At 37.0% G+C, this 18,543-nt stretch overlaps 1 protein-coding gene across 1 annotated transcript; it reads right to left on the bottom strand.

The window, feature by feature from the left end:
- Window positions 1-734: 734 nt before the first annotated feature.
- On the bottom strand, window positions 735-1,688 carry LOC125388746 (olfactory receptor 8G18-like). Its single transcript, XM_048417032.3, has one exon. The coding sequence runs from the start codon at window positions 1,686-1,688 to the stop codon at window positions 735-737; it is 954 nt and encodes a 317-aa protein (XP_048272989.2).
- Window positions 1,689-18,543: the final 16,855 nt, after the last annotated feature.

Consider the following 18,543-nt stretch of genomic DNA (forward strand, 5'->3'; position numbering starts at 1 on the left):
CCCAAGGACCAGATGAAGAGTTGAAGGAGGGAGAACATGAGCAAGGAAGTCAGGACCCCGAGGGGTGCATCCACCCATGTAGACGGTAGGCCTGATCTAGTGGGAGCTAACCAAGGCCAGCTGAATTGGGACTGATGGAGCATGTTTTCAAACTGGACTCTCTGAATGTGGCTGACAATGAGGGCTGACTGAGAAGACAATGATAATGGCACCGGGTTTTGATTCTACTCTATGAACTGGCTTTTTGGGAGCCTATTCTGTTTGGATACACACCTTCCTAGACCCAGATGGAGGGGGGAGGACCTTGGACTTCCCATAGGGCAGGGCACCCTGACTACTTTTAGGACTGGAAAAAGAGGGCGAGTGGGAGTGAGGGTAGTGGGAGATAAATGGGATGATGGGAGTAGGTGGTGATTTTTAATAAATAAATAAAAGTAAAAAAAGAAGTTTAATATTTTAAAGTAATAATTATAAAAATTAATATATAGATATAGATATCATGATTGATTAGCCATTTGGGGAATATGATTTCATGTCATTCTTACTATTTTTTACTTTATCTTGTGGAACAGGGGTGAAAATATGTACATAGAAAATTGAATTTGAAATTTCTAACTAAAAGTTATCAGTGTCCTAGGAAATGAGTAATAATTACTTCAACTAGAATAAAATTAATCATATCAACTCAAACTGTGTATTTGTGGATAATTTTTTCTAATGAATAATGTTTCACATTACTTCTGAAACATGAATTTTTTTCTTTGAAGTATTTTCTTCAAGGCAATATTGACATCCTTATTTCTCAGGCTGTAGATCAATGGGTTCAGCATGGGAACAACAGTAGTATAAAACACAGATGACACTTTCCCTTGGTCCATTGAATTCACTGATGATGGCTGTAAGTACATGAATGCAACTGAACCAAAGAAGACAGCAACAGCAGAGATGTGGGAACTGCAGGTGCTGAAGGCTTTGGACCTGCCTTCTGTGGATTTAATCCTGAGGATGCTGGCAATGATGGAGATGTAGGAAGAAATAATGGTGAGAGTTGGGACAAAGATGTTCACTGTACTAAATATTAGAATCAAAAATTCATTAATATAGGTATTAGAGCATGCAAGCTTCAAGACAGGAAGAAGATCACAGAAATAGTGGTTGATGACATCTAACTTACAGAACTGAATCCTTATCATGAAGCCCGTGTGAACTGATGCATTGAACACACTAAAAATGTACACTCCTGAAATCAGGGAACTATAAATCTGATAGGACATGGTTACATTGTATAGCAGGGGTTTACATATGGCAACATAGCGGTCATATGCCATTACAGCTAATGTGTAACTCTCCGCTATGCCAAATATGATAAAGAAATAGAGCTGAGTCATGCATCCACAGTAGGAGATGAGGTTCGTCTCTGTCACAAAGCTCACCAGCATCTTCGGGGTGACAACTGTGGACTGACAGAAGTCAATGAAGGACAGACTGCTGAGGAAATAGTACATGGGGTTGTGCAGGTGGGAAGTGAGCACAATCAGTGTGATCATACCCAGATTTCCTACTACAGTGACCACATAGATTCCAATGAAGAGGAAAAAGAGGGGCATCTGGAGTTCTGGTTTCTCTGAGAGTCCAGCTAAGAAGAACTCAGTTACTATGCAATGGTTTCCTGCTGCCATGTTCTTCATTCAGATCCTGAAAGAGTAAAATAATTGTTTAAACCAGGTAGTGGTAGTTCAAGTCTGTGGTCCCATTACTAGAGAGGTATTAACAGGCAGATTTCTATAAGTTCAAGACCAGTCTGGTCAACCGAGCTATTTTTAAGAAAGGCAAGACTACTTTCCCAAATAACATATATGTCTGTGTATGTGTATATGTATCGACGTATATGTATTGTGTGTATACATATTATATATTTATATATGGATGTATGCATGCATATATATATGTATACAGAGAGAGAAAAAGAGAAGGAGAGTGAAGTTCAAGTTGTCAGAGTGAATTTATTATTATTTTTCATGTACACAAAGTACACATATAAATTGTTTCTGCACTATATAATTACATTAATGGATCATTTAGAAAAAGAAAATTTATCTTTTATTATTAATTTTAAACTTATCCTTTAAAATAAGGATATTTTTATGTGGAAATATGGATGTCTTCTGTATAAAACATTATCACTCTGTTCAGACTTTGATAATTTTTATGATTTCAAAGCAATGCTCATAATCTGAGAATTAGAGTGGATATCAGTGAGGAAAAGTGACAGACACACATGAATGAGCAAATTTCCCTAAATAAAGAGTTATCAAAAATCTAATTTCTCCAGAGGATTTATGGTTTTCCTTTTTCAAAAATTTTCATTGTTTTTCTAATTCTTAATAGACATAAGGTATTTAAATTTCCAAATGTGAAGATTAAATGACATCTGGAGCAATCATTACTCCTAAGACTACGTACTAGATGAATGGTGCTTCATTAGGAAGTGGTTTCTGTTTGTGACCCAATTCTTAGGAGGAACAGAGTCAGTTAGCAGTGGTTAAATAGTGAGGCCATGGAGACAAAGTGCCTATGCTCACTCACAGTCACTTAGCAATATAACCCTTGGCTACTACAATGAATTTTTGTTACTTACCATGTAAAGAAATAAGTAATACTAATGGCAAGTCAATCCCACAACAATTATCTTTTAAGGGGGTATTTATTTTGGGGGGTAAAACTTACATACACCATAAACCGTCAGGAAGGGAGCCCAGTTGCTGGAGCAGGAGCTCGGAGTAGGAGCTGGAACCAAGCGCTGGAACCAAGAGGCCCGAGCAGAGACCTGTGGCTCTTTTTAAAAGAGAAATATACCACGCTCCAGTGAGCTGGTATTTCAGAAGCTATTGGCTGATGGAGCAGAAGGTGCTCCCGCAGCACCGTGGGCTCATGCTTCAGCGACTATTGGCTGAAGCAGCGGAAGGTACACCCACAGCACCTCCCCTTTTTGTTTAAGTAAGAGAGTTCTAAGCCTACTACGAAATTATATACAGTAAGTACAAACCTACACAATTATATACAATAAGTACAAATATCCTATTCTAACTAGCTAAAGTCTTGTATAATAAATAACTTGGCCAAGTCATGAGAAGATAGTAGCTACATTTATCTAGTCTTCAACCCCATAGAAGATCTGAAAAGGGAAATAATGTTACCTGAGTAATTAGGAAGTGCAATCAAAGAACTTCCAAAACATGCAACAAATCACAGAGACAACTGGCTACCTGGGCAATCACCAAAGACCTGTTTGCAACGTTGAAGCAACCAACTTTGACTAAGGCCTAGAATAACTGACAGATTATTTTTAACAGGCAAGAGATTTTTCAAAACCATCTTACCTTGTCTTGGCAAGATTTAACAGTTCTGTTTATCCATTTCCGGATTTTATCCATTTCCGGATTTTAACAGGCAAGAGATTTTTCAAAACCATCTTACCCTGTCTTGGCAAGATTTGACAGTTCTGTTTATCCATTTCCGGATACCCTGTATTTGTCAGTAGTTGAGGTATGGGCAGTTCCTTACCCAGAGGCCAGTTTTGTCAAGAAGACAAGCTCCAAGTGGAGTGTCTTTGGTGCTCAACAACCTCTCGGGAATAGGTCGGTGTTGCCAGGAGTGATTATGTCTCACTACACAGAACTCTAAGATTAAATTAAATGCCATTTTCTACAGCTCTTCGAAGAGGTTGAAGACTATTTATATATAATCTCTATGTATCTAAAGAACCTGATTAGTCTAACCATAAATATGACAGACATAGATGACTATTGATCTACAATTCTTAACATGTATCTAACTTAAGGACAAAGAGAATAAACAACTGTGCAATAAATGAGGACAATGACCTTCAAATGTAAAAAATAAATATCAATACATAAACAATATATGAGTATCTTAATCAGAGGTAGAAATGTACACTGCAATAAGGTATACATATATCAATACATAAAAAATGTTTTAAACAGGTAGACGCATGCATATATACAATATTCAATATACGCCAATGTAATTATCTATAAACAATAACTCACAAATACCATTATTATCTATCCAATTATCCCCTTTTTTTTCAAAAGATCTCTGAACTTATAAAATTCCTTTCCCAACTCTCAACTGTATACTAATTATAATCAATCCCTAAATATTGTTCCTAGACCTGAGGACAAACTTTGCTGAGAGAGGGAACATCGTCCTCTAGAATTACTTCCAGCTGTCATGGGGGTGAGGTTCTTTCTTGAGGAGCCTGTGTAAGTAAAATGATGGTTAAATTTCAAGGTCAATGTCTTTTAAAATTGCAAACAGTCTCTGAGTATTTTGTGGAGGCCTGGTCATAATGTTGTTCAAGATGTGCACCATTTCAGCTAACCAAGTTGGAATCATCTATGCAGCTGATACCCGGAACAGGACTTGTAGTAGCACTATCAGTATCATGACATCATATCAACTGAGTGGAGTTGTTGTTATGGGGGTCCCATCTTCTTCCTGGAAACCTCAAAAGTCAGTGCACGAAAAACTCATTGTTCATTATGGAAAACTTAAACATTAATTATATAGACATATACAACCATATATTCAATGAAAGGTATGATAGACATATTCAGTGAAAAGTATGATAGATATGAAGAAAAGAGAAGATGTTTTCTAAACTCCTATTTCTTTCTGTCTCATATCATGGCTCTTGACATACGACAGAAACTCCAGAGACTCTGGGTTTTTTCTCTTAACAACAGGCTTGGAATTAGAGAGGGACGGAGCCAAGAGTCCAACTACAAAACCAGCTCTACAAATTCAGAAATATGATTTAGTATATTGCAGAGCTTCATACTCACAGAACCTATTCAGTTTTCTTGATAATCCATATTTGGTTGTTATTTTTCCATCTGTCAGTATTCAAACATCCAGGGTCCGTTGAATTTTTCAGACGAGTGTTTTCCTGTGGAGACAAGAACAGAACCCTGCCCCCATTTTATGTTTTTCTTACCACCTGTATGGTCATCATCATTGTAGATGCTGTCATTTCTCCTTTCAAAGAGGTTTCTTCTCTTCAGATCTAACCTTTATTAATTTTGATGGTATCCACAATTTTTCTTCTCCTGTGGAAACAAGAGCAAAACCCCTTCCCCAATGCAGAAAATCTCCTGGCTTCCATTGTGAGGTCAGCACATCCTTGAAATAAATTGATTGATTTAATTCAGCAGACTTTTCCAATATCCCATGTCTTTCTGCAGCCGTTGTCCCCTTCTCATTAGCATTGAGAAAATTCAAGGTTAATAAAGCATTATGTAACCTATTCCTGGGGGTATTTTCCACCCCTTTCTGTTTGTTCAACATATCTTTTATAGTTCGATTTGATCTTTCTATAACTGCTTGACCTGTAGAATTATATGGTATACCTGTAACATGATTAATATTATAATAAGCAAAAAATCGTTTCATTTTCCTAGAAACATAAGCTGAACCATTATCCGTCTTTATCTGTGTAGGTATACCCATGATGGCCATAACTTCTAATAAATGAGTGATTACTGAATCCGCTTTTTCTGAGCTTAAAGCAGTTGCCCACTGGAAACCTGAGTACATGTCAATGGTGTGATGTACATATTTTAATTTGCCAAATTCTAGAAAGTGAAACACATCCATCTGCCAAATTTTATTCCTTTTAATACCCTTTGGATTAGTCCCTGCAGGCAATGGTGTTTGGTTATAAAAGGAGCAAGTAGGGCATTTCTTTACAATCTCCTTAGTTTGTTGCCATGTAATAGAAAACTCTTTTTTCAAGCCTTTGCTATTGACATGATGTTTTTTATGAAATTCAGATGCCTGCCGCATACTACCAATCAATAATTGATCAATATCTGCATTACCTTGTGCTAGAGGACCTGGCAGACCCGTATGCGATCGGATATGCGCTATTTACATAGGGCAGAGCCTGTTCCTGATTATGTCTTGTACCTGGATAAACAATGAGGTCAGTTCTGTATCATCAGGTATAAATTCAGCAGTTTCAATACGCAAAATAACTCTTTCTGCATATTGTGAGTCAGTAATTATATTAAGAGGTTCTTTAAAATCTCTAAGCACCATAAGGATGGCATATGATTCTGCCTTCTGGACAGAATCATAAGGACTTTGTTCAACTTTACTCAATTCTTCTGATTTGTAACCTGCTTTCCCTGATTTATTAGCATCAGTATAAAATGTATGGGCTCCGGTTATTGGAGCATCATGGACAATTCGAGGGAAGAGCCAAGAAGTTCTCTTTATAAAGTTAAGTCTCTTGCTTTGGGGTAATTGTTATTGATTTCTCCCAAAAAACTAGCACAAGCTCTTTGCCATGGTTCATTGTCTTCCCACAACTTTTTTTATCTCATCAGCAGTGAAAGGCACATAATTTCTGCTGGGTCTATACCTGCTAATTGACGAAGTCTCAATTTTCCTTTTATAATCAATTCCGAGACTTTTTCCACATAAGTTTTTAATTTTTTACCTGGTTTGTGTGGTAAAAAGATCCATTCTAAAATAGTATCTTCCCTCTGTATTAAAATTCCCATAGGAGAAATTCTGGAAGGCAATATGACTAGAATGCAACTAAGATTTGGATCCACCCTATCTACATGGTCCTCCTGTAATTTTTCCTCAACCATCATCAGTTCCTTTTCTGCTTCAGCTGTTAACTCTCTGGGACTGTTCAAATCTTTGTCACCATTTAAGGTTTTGTTTAAATGAATTATTAGATCAGGTGTTATCCCAGCAGCTGGTTGTAGACTGGAAATGTTTCCTAATAATCTTTGAAAGTCATTAAGAGTTCGTAACCGGTCTCTCCTGATTTGTGCCTTTTGAGTCTTAATTCTTTGTAAACCTATTTTATAACCTAAATAATTAACAGAATCTCCTCTCTGAATTTTTTCAGGAGCAATTTGCAATCCCCATTTAGGTAATACTATTTTTACTTCTTCAAACAGCCTTTCTAAAGTGTCTTTGTTTTGATCAGATATCAGAATATCATCCATATAGTGGTTATTATGGACTTGGGAAATTGTTTGCATATAATTTTCAATGGTTGGCTTATAAAATATTGGCACAGGGTGGGAGAGTTTAACATTCCCTGTGGGAGGACGGTCCACTGGTACCTCCTTGCAGGCTGAGAGTTATTATAAGTAGGCACTGTGAAGGCAAACTTTTCTCTATCTTTTTCTTGTAATGGTATAGTGAAGAAACAATCTTTCAGATCAATAACTATAAGAGGCCATCCCTTTGGTAACAGGGAGAGAAGAGTAATTCCAGATTGCAGAGGGTCCATAGGGTGAATAATCTTGTTGATAGCTCTAAGATCTGTCACCATTCTCCATTTACCAGATTTTTTCTTATCAACAAATACAGGAGAGTTCCAAGGGCTGGTAGATTCTTCTATATGTCCAGCATCTAATTGCTCTTGTACCAGCTGTTCTAAAGTCTGTAACTTTTCCTCAACTAAAGGCCACTGTTTAGTCCATATTGGTTTCTCAGTCAACCATTGTAGAGGCATGGCTGTTGGTACCTCTGAAGGGCCATCAATTGTGTTGTGTTCTTGTATAGTTCTAATGGCTGATTTCCGCCATCTGTAATATCTTGTAATATTGTCCTCAGAAATATAGGCTCTGGAAGCAGCAGGAATGTTAATTTGGGTATTCCACTGCTGCAATAGTTCACGGCCCCATAAAAATCACTGTAATACTGGCTACATATGGCCTTAGTTTTCCTATTTGTCCATCTGGATCTATAAAATTGACCCATCTCATGCTTTGTCTTACTTGAGATAGGGTTCCAATTCTTAAGAACTGAATATCTACCTCCTGAAGAGGCCAATGCAGATGCCAAGATTCTGGAGTAATGATACTTACATCCGCACCTGTGTCCAGTAAGCCAGTAATAAATTTGCCATTTACACACACTCTTAGCTGTGGTCTTTGTTCATTTATAGAAGTCTGCCAGAATATTGGTTTACTTTGTCCGCTTAGATTTCTTAATTCATTCACCACATTTAACTCATCCTTCAGGCCGTTATTGCTTTTAACAGCAGGCATGGGGCATTCTAATTTCCCTGAAGAGGCATGTTCTCTGCAGTGATCGGAAATGACTGGACCACATTTGCCATGGGGGCCTTCAAGAAGCCCCCTATCCCTATTGAGTTTTCCGATGGCAACGGGTTGCCCTGTTTATCTCTTGTTGACCTACACTCATTCATCCAATGCCTGCCCTTTCCACATCTCCTACATAAACCTGAAGGCTGAGTCCTACTATTCCTGTTATTCCTAGAAGAGGCATTATCCCTGGAATTCCATTGTCTGCAGTCCCTTTTCATGTGTCCCATTTTGCCACAATGAAAGCATTTTGTAATCTGATGTCTCCTTTTACCTTTAAAAATTGTTTCTTGCACCCATGTTTCATTGCCATAATCAAATGTATCAACATTCATTGTATGTAAAATCCATTCATCCAAAGGTGCTGATTTGATCTTTAAAGGCCCCAGGATCCTTTTGCATTCTACATTGGCCAAAGACTCAATTACTATATTTCTTGCTTCTGGATCAGGTATCCCTATTTGTACAGCCTTAGTTAGTCTTTGTAAAAAGTCACTAAAGGGTTCTCTCTGACCCTGTTTGACCCTGATATATGATTCTACTCTCTGACCTGAGTCTTGAACCCTGTCCCAGGCCCTTAGAGCTGCTGTAGCACATATGGATAAAATGTTTTCACCATAAAGAGCTTGTTCCTGAGGATCAGAGTAAAGTCCTTCCCCTAGAATTTGATCTGGAGAAACCTCAATTCCTTTCGCTGATTCTTGTTGTTGTAAAAGTCTGGCCTCTTGTTTGAACAGGCATTTGAAATGCCATAAAGGTCCGTTCTCAAGGACAGCTGACGTTAATTGATTCCAATCTTGAGAGGTGGCCCTACTGCTCAGAGTCCAGGATTTTAACATCTCCCTAACAAGGGATGAATGTAGTCCATAATTCACAATTGCTTGTTTAAATTTTTTCAGATCATTCATACATATAGGCTCCCATGTATGTTCTTTAATGACCTTAGGGTTTTTGGAGCCAGTTATCTTTTCTGATGTTATTATTGGAAAGGCAGGTATAACTCTATGTAGACTGAGAATTTTTTGAGGTGAATGTTGCCTTTCTAGCTTTTGCTCCTGTTCATCAGAGTCTATGATTTCCTCAATCTTATTAAATCTGCTCCCAATTGCCTTCTGTAAGTCCTGAATCTCCTGTCCAGTATTATGCTCCAAAGCCTTCATTAATGATTCTAAGGCATGGAGCTTGTCCATCAGAGACACCATTTCCTCCTTGGACACAATCACCTTCATTGATAATTCTAAGGTGTGGAGCTTGTCTGCTAGAGATACCATATCCTCCTTGGACATAATCCTCATGGAATGTACTGTGCCTTCTTGTATGGAAATCCTGTCAATTAATCTATCAAACCCTTCTGATAATGTCCGATTTTCACATTCAATGGTTATAATCCTCTCAGCTAATGTTTCAGCACTTACAGTCATGGACTGGAGGTTACGAGTCATTTTGGTTATCCCCTCCTTCAGAGCAGTGATGCTCCCTTCTAAAGAAGCAATATCAGACCGTACTTTCTTGATGCTTTGGTCAGTCGACCGAGTCATATCAGACAAAGATCTAGTCTCCTCCTTGAGAACTCCAAACTCGAAAACTCCAAACTCTGATCTAGTCTCCTCCTTGAAATCTCCAAACTCTTTTTTGAGGAGGTTGGTGTCAGTCTGAATTGTCCTTAAGGTTTTAACCTCTGCCCTCAGCATTGCTGATTCAATCTTGAAGGACTGCATCATCCTTAGAAAATATCCAAACACAAGAAAAGCGACAAGTCGCAGAAATAACCAAGTAAGAGGAATATCAGAAACCTCATGGAGAATATCCTCCATGGTGCAATTAAAAAGGCCATTGAATTTTTGGATAGTAATATTTTCTGACATGTTCAATCAAAAGAAATTGTATTTATTTATTTGTTTACAATGGAAAAGAAAAATCTTACCTGTAATGATCCTTGCATGCCAGTAAGTGGCGGGGGCACACCTGAATCCATGTGGCAATGGCACCGACCCGGAAAGATTCTGAAATATATAAACACTCAAATCCAGAGGTTACTTTCAGGCTAGCAGCACAAGTCAAACTCAGTCGGGGCTGCAGGGAATCCAATGCCTGAGTGGGGGTAGAGTTGTCATTTGCCCGAGTTCCGCAGTGTTTGCAGAAGCCGGAAAGTACCCAGCCCGATTCTATTGAACGGAGCTAGGATCCAGTGCAGGCTTTACTGTAAAGACCGTGGGGCTGACAAGGTGCTGTGTGCACTCAGGCTGCTAGGCCCATGCCACGAGGTGGGAAAAAGGGCCCACATCCGGGCGCCAAATAATGGCGAATCAATCCCACACCAATTATCTTTTAAGTTGGTATTTATTTTGGGGGGTAAAACTTGCATACACCATAAACCATCAGGAAGGGAGCCCAGTCGCTGGAGCAGGAGTCGGGAGTAGGAGCTGGAACCAAGCACCAGAACCAAGAGGCCCGAGCCGAGACCTGTGGCTCTTTTTAAAAGTGAAATATACCACACCCCAGAAAGCTGGTATTTCAGAGGCTATTGGATGACGGAGTGGAAGGCGCTCCCACAGCACCATGGGCTCGTGCTTCAGCGACTATTGGCTGAAGCAGCGGAAGGTACTCCCGCAGCATAATACTGTTGTATTATCACACAAAAATATCTGCAATATAATTCTGCATTGTTTTATTGGCATTTTCTCAAATGAAAAACCTCATTTTCTACACATTAAAATTAGAGAAACAGTCTCAACTCAGTTCATATTTTTTTTTCCTTTATTTTTCACGAACTAACAAAGCCTGCAATGTATAAACTCAAATATTAAGGGAAGATACAATGATTATCCTCTATCCTATTGAATTGTGGGAAAATTCATCACTGTTTTCACAAAATGAATCTCTAACTTAATTAAAGTTTATTTAAAAAGTCAAAAGTTGAAATGTATTTAAAATCTAGCTATTTAAGTTTTGCATAGATAACACAAATCTATGAAAGTTCACAGGTTTAGGTAGAGGGATAAGATAGAAGGTCTTTATGAAAATACTGAGGAAAGACTTGGCAGCCCCAGAAGATTTCAAATTCAAGATTTCTTAGAACCTCACAAAAAATTAAAGAAAAGACAAAACAACAATGATGTTGATCATAAAATTGGAGGAGCCAAAACTATTAGAGCCAAAATAAAAGAGATGATCTGTGAAAATCTCTCTAGTTGTAATGATCTAGTGAAACTATGACTTCACAGTGAGAGTGACTGCTTCAATGGCCCACATAAGACTGAGCCTGTTAACAGTTCACAGAATTGGTGGGGGTGGGAAGAATCTGACATTTCCCCTCCCACTGGTCTTTGGGTCAATTCTAGATCGATTCTAGAATGAGGCAAACATTGTCTTCAGTTATGTACTTACCAACGTGGCCCCCATCCTCTAACAAATAGATCGAAACTTGTAATCATGAAACTGACCTCGTTAAGAGGAACAGGTCACAAAACATGGGGAAAATGTTATAAATATGGTAAAGAGATTTGTGGTAAGGAGAGAGTGTAGTAGGGGGAAATGGGACATAAGATGTGTGAGGGTGACAGTATTCAGAATGTGTGTGTGTGTGTGTGTGTGTGTGTGTGTATGTGTATGATTTATTTTAAGCAGTGATTTTTCTTTTCAATAAAGCATGATTTTTTTCAGATTTCACATTCTAGAAGTACTCCAATTTCATTAATCCATAAATAACCTCACATAGATATGCTGATTTTACAAGTTATATTTTTGTATTTTATTTGTTATTTGTTATATCAAATTGTTTTGTTCTTTCTATGATTCTGTGGTATGGTTCTCAGCTCTTTATCTCTTAGTGTTTATTGAATACAAGGACTCACTCTGCAGTCCAGGCTGGCCCAGAAACCACAATGTTCTTGCCTATTCATCCTGAGTACTCAGATTTTAGAACTGTGTCACTACACCTGGTACTACCTAATTTTTAAAGTAAAGTTTAAGCCAGTACTTCAACATTATTAATTTTCATTTTTATAAATGACCTACCAACTCCACTTAAATATAATCTCACGATAATTTATATGTTAAAGTTATCATAACTGGAAATGCTTCATATGTTCATCATTCCATTGACATTGTAATTTTATAAGTTTTGTGCCTGTTCTATGGATTTCTTATCTTGAAATGTGTCAGGATTTTATCATAGTTATTAAATGTACGCTGAAAGTATAAATATTACATTGCAGCAGTAACTTGGTAAAGGTTTTTAAAATTTTTTATTTTTTGTCAAGAATTTTCTAGAATATGCTCAGATCATAGACAGCCCCCCTCTGAAAGCATCAAAGATCTAACCCCTTTGGTGCCATATTTTTCACCCATAACCCGAGTTTGTGCTGCCTATGTATTGTGAGATGTGGCCTTCACTGGAGTATGGGGCAATATTCTTAAAGAAAATGTGTCTCCCTCTCTCAGTGGCCTTCAGTTGATAGTAGCTTCTCAGTTAGATGAGGAACTTCATATCCACCTGCCCTTCATGCATAGATTTGGTCTGAATTGAACTTGCACTGGACTTATGTATGATATGGCCGTCATGGTGAATTTATATGTGCAGCTGTCCTATTGTGTCTGGGGGACATTTTCCCCATATAATCATCCATAATCTTTGGTTAATGAGTGCCCTCTTTTTGAGGTTTGGTCAGAGCTGTGCCAACAACTTCTAAAAACAAACAAACAAGCATGTTAAAGTATACTGCCTATTTAGGAACATTACATCTCTATATTTTATGTGTTTATTTTTAATTAAATTGTTTATATAATACATATTCAAATAATTTTTGGATGATGTTCTAATACATGTTGAACAAAGAACAATAGTGTCTGCACTAAAAATTCTGATTACCTTTTTCTTTCTTTAATTTTTCAAATGTGAGTCATACCATGTCTCACTAAGCTGTGATGTATTTTCTATTTGTTGTTATATTGTTTGAATATGGTTTGTCTGATATTAGCATATAACCACAAGCTTTAAATTTGCTAGTCTTCATGTGTCAAAACTTAACTCTGTATTACTTTTTTAGTATTATGTATACTTGTAAGAAAATATATAACAAATGAATTTTTTAATAAAAATTAAATACAAATTACATAAAATATGAACAAGTTAAAATCAAATATCTAAAAATATATCTAATAAAAACAAAACAATCCTCATATGCTTGATCTTTTAAGTATTCCTGCTAGATCTTAAAGAAAATATTAAAAAGAAAAGTACTCAGCAAGAAATTTTTTTTAAAGTTTAGTAGAGTAATAAAATCAAGTCACACAGACATATAGAGAGATTAACAACCCAAGTAGTAGATTTCACATATGAAGTAATAACAGTTAAGACACCAAAAGATTACTTAGAGCAAACTTTGTCTACTTTGGGTCACTTCAGAATTCTCAGAACAATCAGTATAGCCTGATGCTGAAAGTATGCATCTTCAAAGGTCACAAATAATGAAATGTGCCAACTCTGGATGTAACTAGTGCTCAGTACAAAACTTTCTTCTTAAATCTCTCTATATTAAACATACACATACACTATTGGGAATTACTTAGTTAACTTTTATAAATGTTATACTTATTATTATTCTGTTTGTCTGTATGATATGTGTGTGCACTGATGAATACCACCACACATGAGAAGGCCAAAGAAGAACATTGGAGAACCTGTTGTCTCCTTCCACCATGGAAAATCTGAGGATAGAGTTTGAGTCACCATAGTGGTGTGGCAAGTACATTGACCCTGTGGGTCATCTTGCCTGTCTATAAGTGTCTTAATATCTAAGAGAGTAATATATATGTATTGTAGCTTTTCAATCAGATGCAAAACACATATGAAGATGAAGCATTTAATTATTTATTTTCCAAATATTTTATCTATCAAACTTATCTAAGATGATTACACTATTAATAAAAATGTACCAATGGAAATGCAAACATGTTGATGAAAAAAAGCAAAACTTATTGCATTTTCTGTTTATAGAGATAACCTCATTCTCAGGAGAAAGCAGAATCTCTGCAGAAGAGCCTCAACTTAATTTCTAGCTCTTCTCAAGCTCATCTTCACAACAGTAAATAATTTGTTCCTATTGTATTTCTAGGAATACTGACTATAAATATTATACAAACCTTCCACATTCTCCACTAAGTTACATTAAATAAGTCAGTGCAATTAGCTCCTCTCTCATTATTGTATTTGGAAATTGTGTTATATTTTAGATAGACTGGTAGCTTATACAAGCATTAATATGTTCATAAAACTTTTGTTTATTGACAGAGTTCTTAATGCTATACTTAACATCTTCAATGTATATCTATCTGTTTTAGTACCATGCAAAGATCTAAACTGCCTATAAGATAAAAATGAAACTTTAAAGAATAAAAATACAAACATTAGTGAATATAATATATTCAGAAATCTAATTCTCTTCAGGTAACATGTAGAGAATTGAGTACCTACATAATAAGAATGGAATTCTAGTGTGTTCCACTCGACCCTGCCCTGCCCCAACGGTCACCCTATTGTCTCCTGTGTCCTTGGACTATCAGCTATCTCTGTGTCTGTGATGAGAAGTTCCATCCAGAGGGGTGAGTGTGTGCTATCCTGGGCGGACTGTCCTGGAAGAGAGCTCAGCCCCCACTCCAGCTCCTGCTGCAGGGTCTTCTGTGTTCCACTCGACCTTGTCCTGCCCCCACGGTCGCCCTTTTGTGTGCAGTGTCCTTGGAATACCAGCTATCCTTGTGTCTTTGGTGAGGAGTTCCATCCACAGGGTACTAAGGAGTTCCATCTAGAGAGACAGGAACAGTTCCTGCTCCTGCACTGAAGAGATCCACCCAGAGAGTCAGTCACAGCAAAGACTGAAACAAGACACCAAGACTCTCCTGGCTCCATTTGAAGGAAGAAATGGGCAAGCGCCAATGTAAGAATCCCTCCAACAACATGAAAGGCAACATGACATCATCAGAATCCAGGGATCATGAAACTAGAAGAATTGAACACCCTGCTCCAGAAGAAATAGAAGAAATCAATTCTAAGCAGAACTATATGAAAATAATAGAGGAACTAAAACAGGAGGTGAAAAACTGCCATAAAGAAATGGAGATAACAAATAAAAAAGTAAATGAAATGAATAAATTTCTCAAAGATACCCAATAAAAAGCAATCAAACAGGTAAAGGAAATAGTTCAAGACTTGAAAAATGAAATGGAGGTAATGAAAAAAACACAAACCAAGGGAAGGCTGGATATGGAAAATCTGGGAAAACGAATAGGAACTGCAGAGACGAGTATTACCAAAATAATCCAAGAGATAGAAGAAAGAATCTCAGACACGGAAGATACTGTAGAGGAAATAAGCTCACTGATTAAAGTAGAAAACAAATCCAACAAATTCTTAACACAAAACATTCAGGAAATCTAGGACACCGTGAAAAGGCCCAACCTAAGAATAATAGGTGTAGAAGTAGGAGAAGATTTACAACTCAAAAGCCCAGAAAATATATTCACCAAAATTATTGAAGAAAACTTTCCCAATCTAAAGAAGGATATTCCTATGAAGGTACAAGAAGCATACAGAACACCAAATAGACTGGTTCAAGAAAAAAGCATCCCCTCACCATATAATAATCAAAACACAAAACATAAAGAATAAAGAACAAATATTAAGAGCTGCAAGAAAAAGGTCAAGTAACATATAAAGGGAAACCTATCAGAATTACACCTGATTTCTCAATGGAAACCATGAAAGCCAGGAGGGCTTCGATAGATGTGCTTCAGAAACTAAGAGACCATGGATGCAAGCCCAGACTACTATACCCAGCAAAGCTTGCATTTACCATTGATGGAGAAAGCAAGATATTCCAGGACAAAAACAGATTTAAACAATATGTAGCCACAAAGCAAGCCTTGCAGAAAAAAATAGAAGGAAAATCACAAACCAAGAAAACCAACAACACCCATAATAACACAAGCATCTGACAACCCTCCACCAGCACAACTCAAAGAAGGGAAAGACACAAATACTAGCACCAGGAAAAATAACCGGAGTCAACAACCACTGGTCATTAATATCGCTTAATATCAACGGACTTAACTCACCTATAAAAAGGCACAGGTTAAGAGAATGGATACAAAATCAGGATCCAACATTCTGCTGCCTACAAGAAACATACCTCAAACACAAAGACAGACACTACCTCAGAGTAAATGGTTGGGAAAATTTTTCCAATCAAATGGCTCAAAGAAACAAGCTTTTGTGGCTATACTAATATCTAATAAAATAGATTTCAAACTAAAATCAATCAGAAGAGAAGGAGATGGACACTTCATACTCATATCAGGAACAATTCATCGGGAAGAAGTCTCAATCCTGAATATCTACGCCCCTAATATAAAAGCACCCAGATATGTAAAAGAAACATTACTAGAACTCAGAACATACATTAAACCGCACACTCTAATAGTGGGTGATTTCAACACACCTCTCTCACCAATGGACAGGTCAACCAGACAGAAACTTAACAGAGAAATAAGAGAACTAACAGATGTAATAAACCAAATGGACCTAACAGACATCTATAGAACATTCCACCCAATCAGAAAAGAATATACATTCTTTTCAGCATCTCATGTAACCCTCTCAAAAACTGATCACATAATTGGTAACAAAGTAAACAACCATAGATATAAAGAAATTGTAGTAATCACCTGTGTACTATCAGATCACCATGAAATAAAGTTAGAATTCAACAACAATTCTAACCCCAGAAAGCCTACAAACTCACAGAAACCGAACAGTCAACGACTGAACCATCCCTAGGTCAAGGAAGAAATAAAGAGAGAAATTAAAGTCTTCTTTGAATTCAATGAAAATAAAGACACAACATACCCAAACCTATGGGTCACTATGAAAGCAGTACTAAGAGGAAAGTTCATAGTACTAAATGCCCACATAAAGGAAATGGAGAAAGCACACATTAGAGACTTAACAGCACACCTGAAAGCTCTAAAAAAAAAAAGAAGCAGACTCACCCAGGAGGAGTAGAAGACTGGAAATAAACAAACTGAGGGCTGAAATCAAGAAAATTGAAACACAGAATACAATCCAAAGAATCAATGAAACTAAAAGCCTGTTCCTGGAGAAAATCAAAAAGATTGATAAACCCCTAGCCAAACTAATCAAACAACAGAGAGAGAACACTCAAATTAATAAGATCAGTAATGAAAAGGGGGACATAACCACAGACACAGAGGAAATTGAGAGAATCATTAGATCTTACTACAAAAGCCTGTATGCCACAAAATTGGAAAATGTGAAAGAAATGGACGCTTTTTTGGATAAAAACCTTATAACAAAATTAAGTCAAGACTAGGTGAGCAGTTTAAATAGACCTGTAAGTCATGAGGAAATAAAAGCTGTCATCAGAAACCTCCCTACCAAGAAAAGCCCTGGCCCAGATGGTTTCAATTCAGAATTCTATCAGAACTTCCAAGAGTTAATACCTATATTCCTTAATGTGTTTCACAAAATAGAAAAAGAAGAGTCATTGTCTAACTCCTTTTATGAAGCTACAGTCACCCTGATACCAAAACCACAAAAAGACTTAACCAAGAAAGAGAATTACATACCAATCTGACTCATGAACATTGATGTGAAAATTCTCAATAAAGTACTGGCAAACAGAATCCAAGAACACATCCAAAATATTATAAATTATGATCAAGTAGGCTTCATCCCAGAGATGCAGGGCTGGTTCAACATACGAAAATCTATCAACGTAATCCATCATATAAGTAAAGTGAAGGAAAAAAAAACCATATGATCATTTCATTAGATGTTGAAAAGCATTTGACAAAATTCAACACCCCTTTATGATAAAGGTCTTGGAGAGATTAGGGATACAAGGTTCATTCCTAAATATATTAAGGCAATACACAGTAAGCCGAAAGCTAACATTAAATTAAATGGAGAGAAACTCAAAGTCATCCCACTAAAATCAGGAACAAGACAAGGCTGTCTATCCTTTCCACACCTCTTCAATATAGTGCTTTAAGTTCTAGCAATAGCAATAAGACAGCACAAAGAGATAAAGGAGATTCAAATTGGCAAGGAAGAAGTCAAACTTCCATTACTTTCAGATGATATGGTAGTGTGCATAAGCCACCCCAAAAATTCTACCAGAGAACTCTTACAGCTGATCAACAACTTTAGTACTGTGGCAGGATACAAGATCAACTCCAAAAAATCGGTTGCCCTCCTATACACAAAAAACAAAGACACAGAGAGGGAAATCAGAGAAACTTCACCTTTCATGATAGCCATAAATAGCATAAAATATCTTGGGGTAACTCTAACTAAGGAAGTGAAAGA

The sequence above is a fragment of the Myodes glareolus genome, chromosome 4 (assembly GCF_982192425.1).
Source record: "Myodes glareolus chromosome 4, mMyoGla1.1, whole genome shotgun sequence".
Lineage (NCBI taxonomy): Eukaryota > Metazoa > Chordata > Mammalia > Rodentia > Cricetidae > Myodes > Myodes glareolus.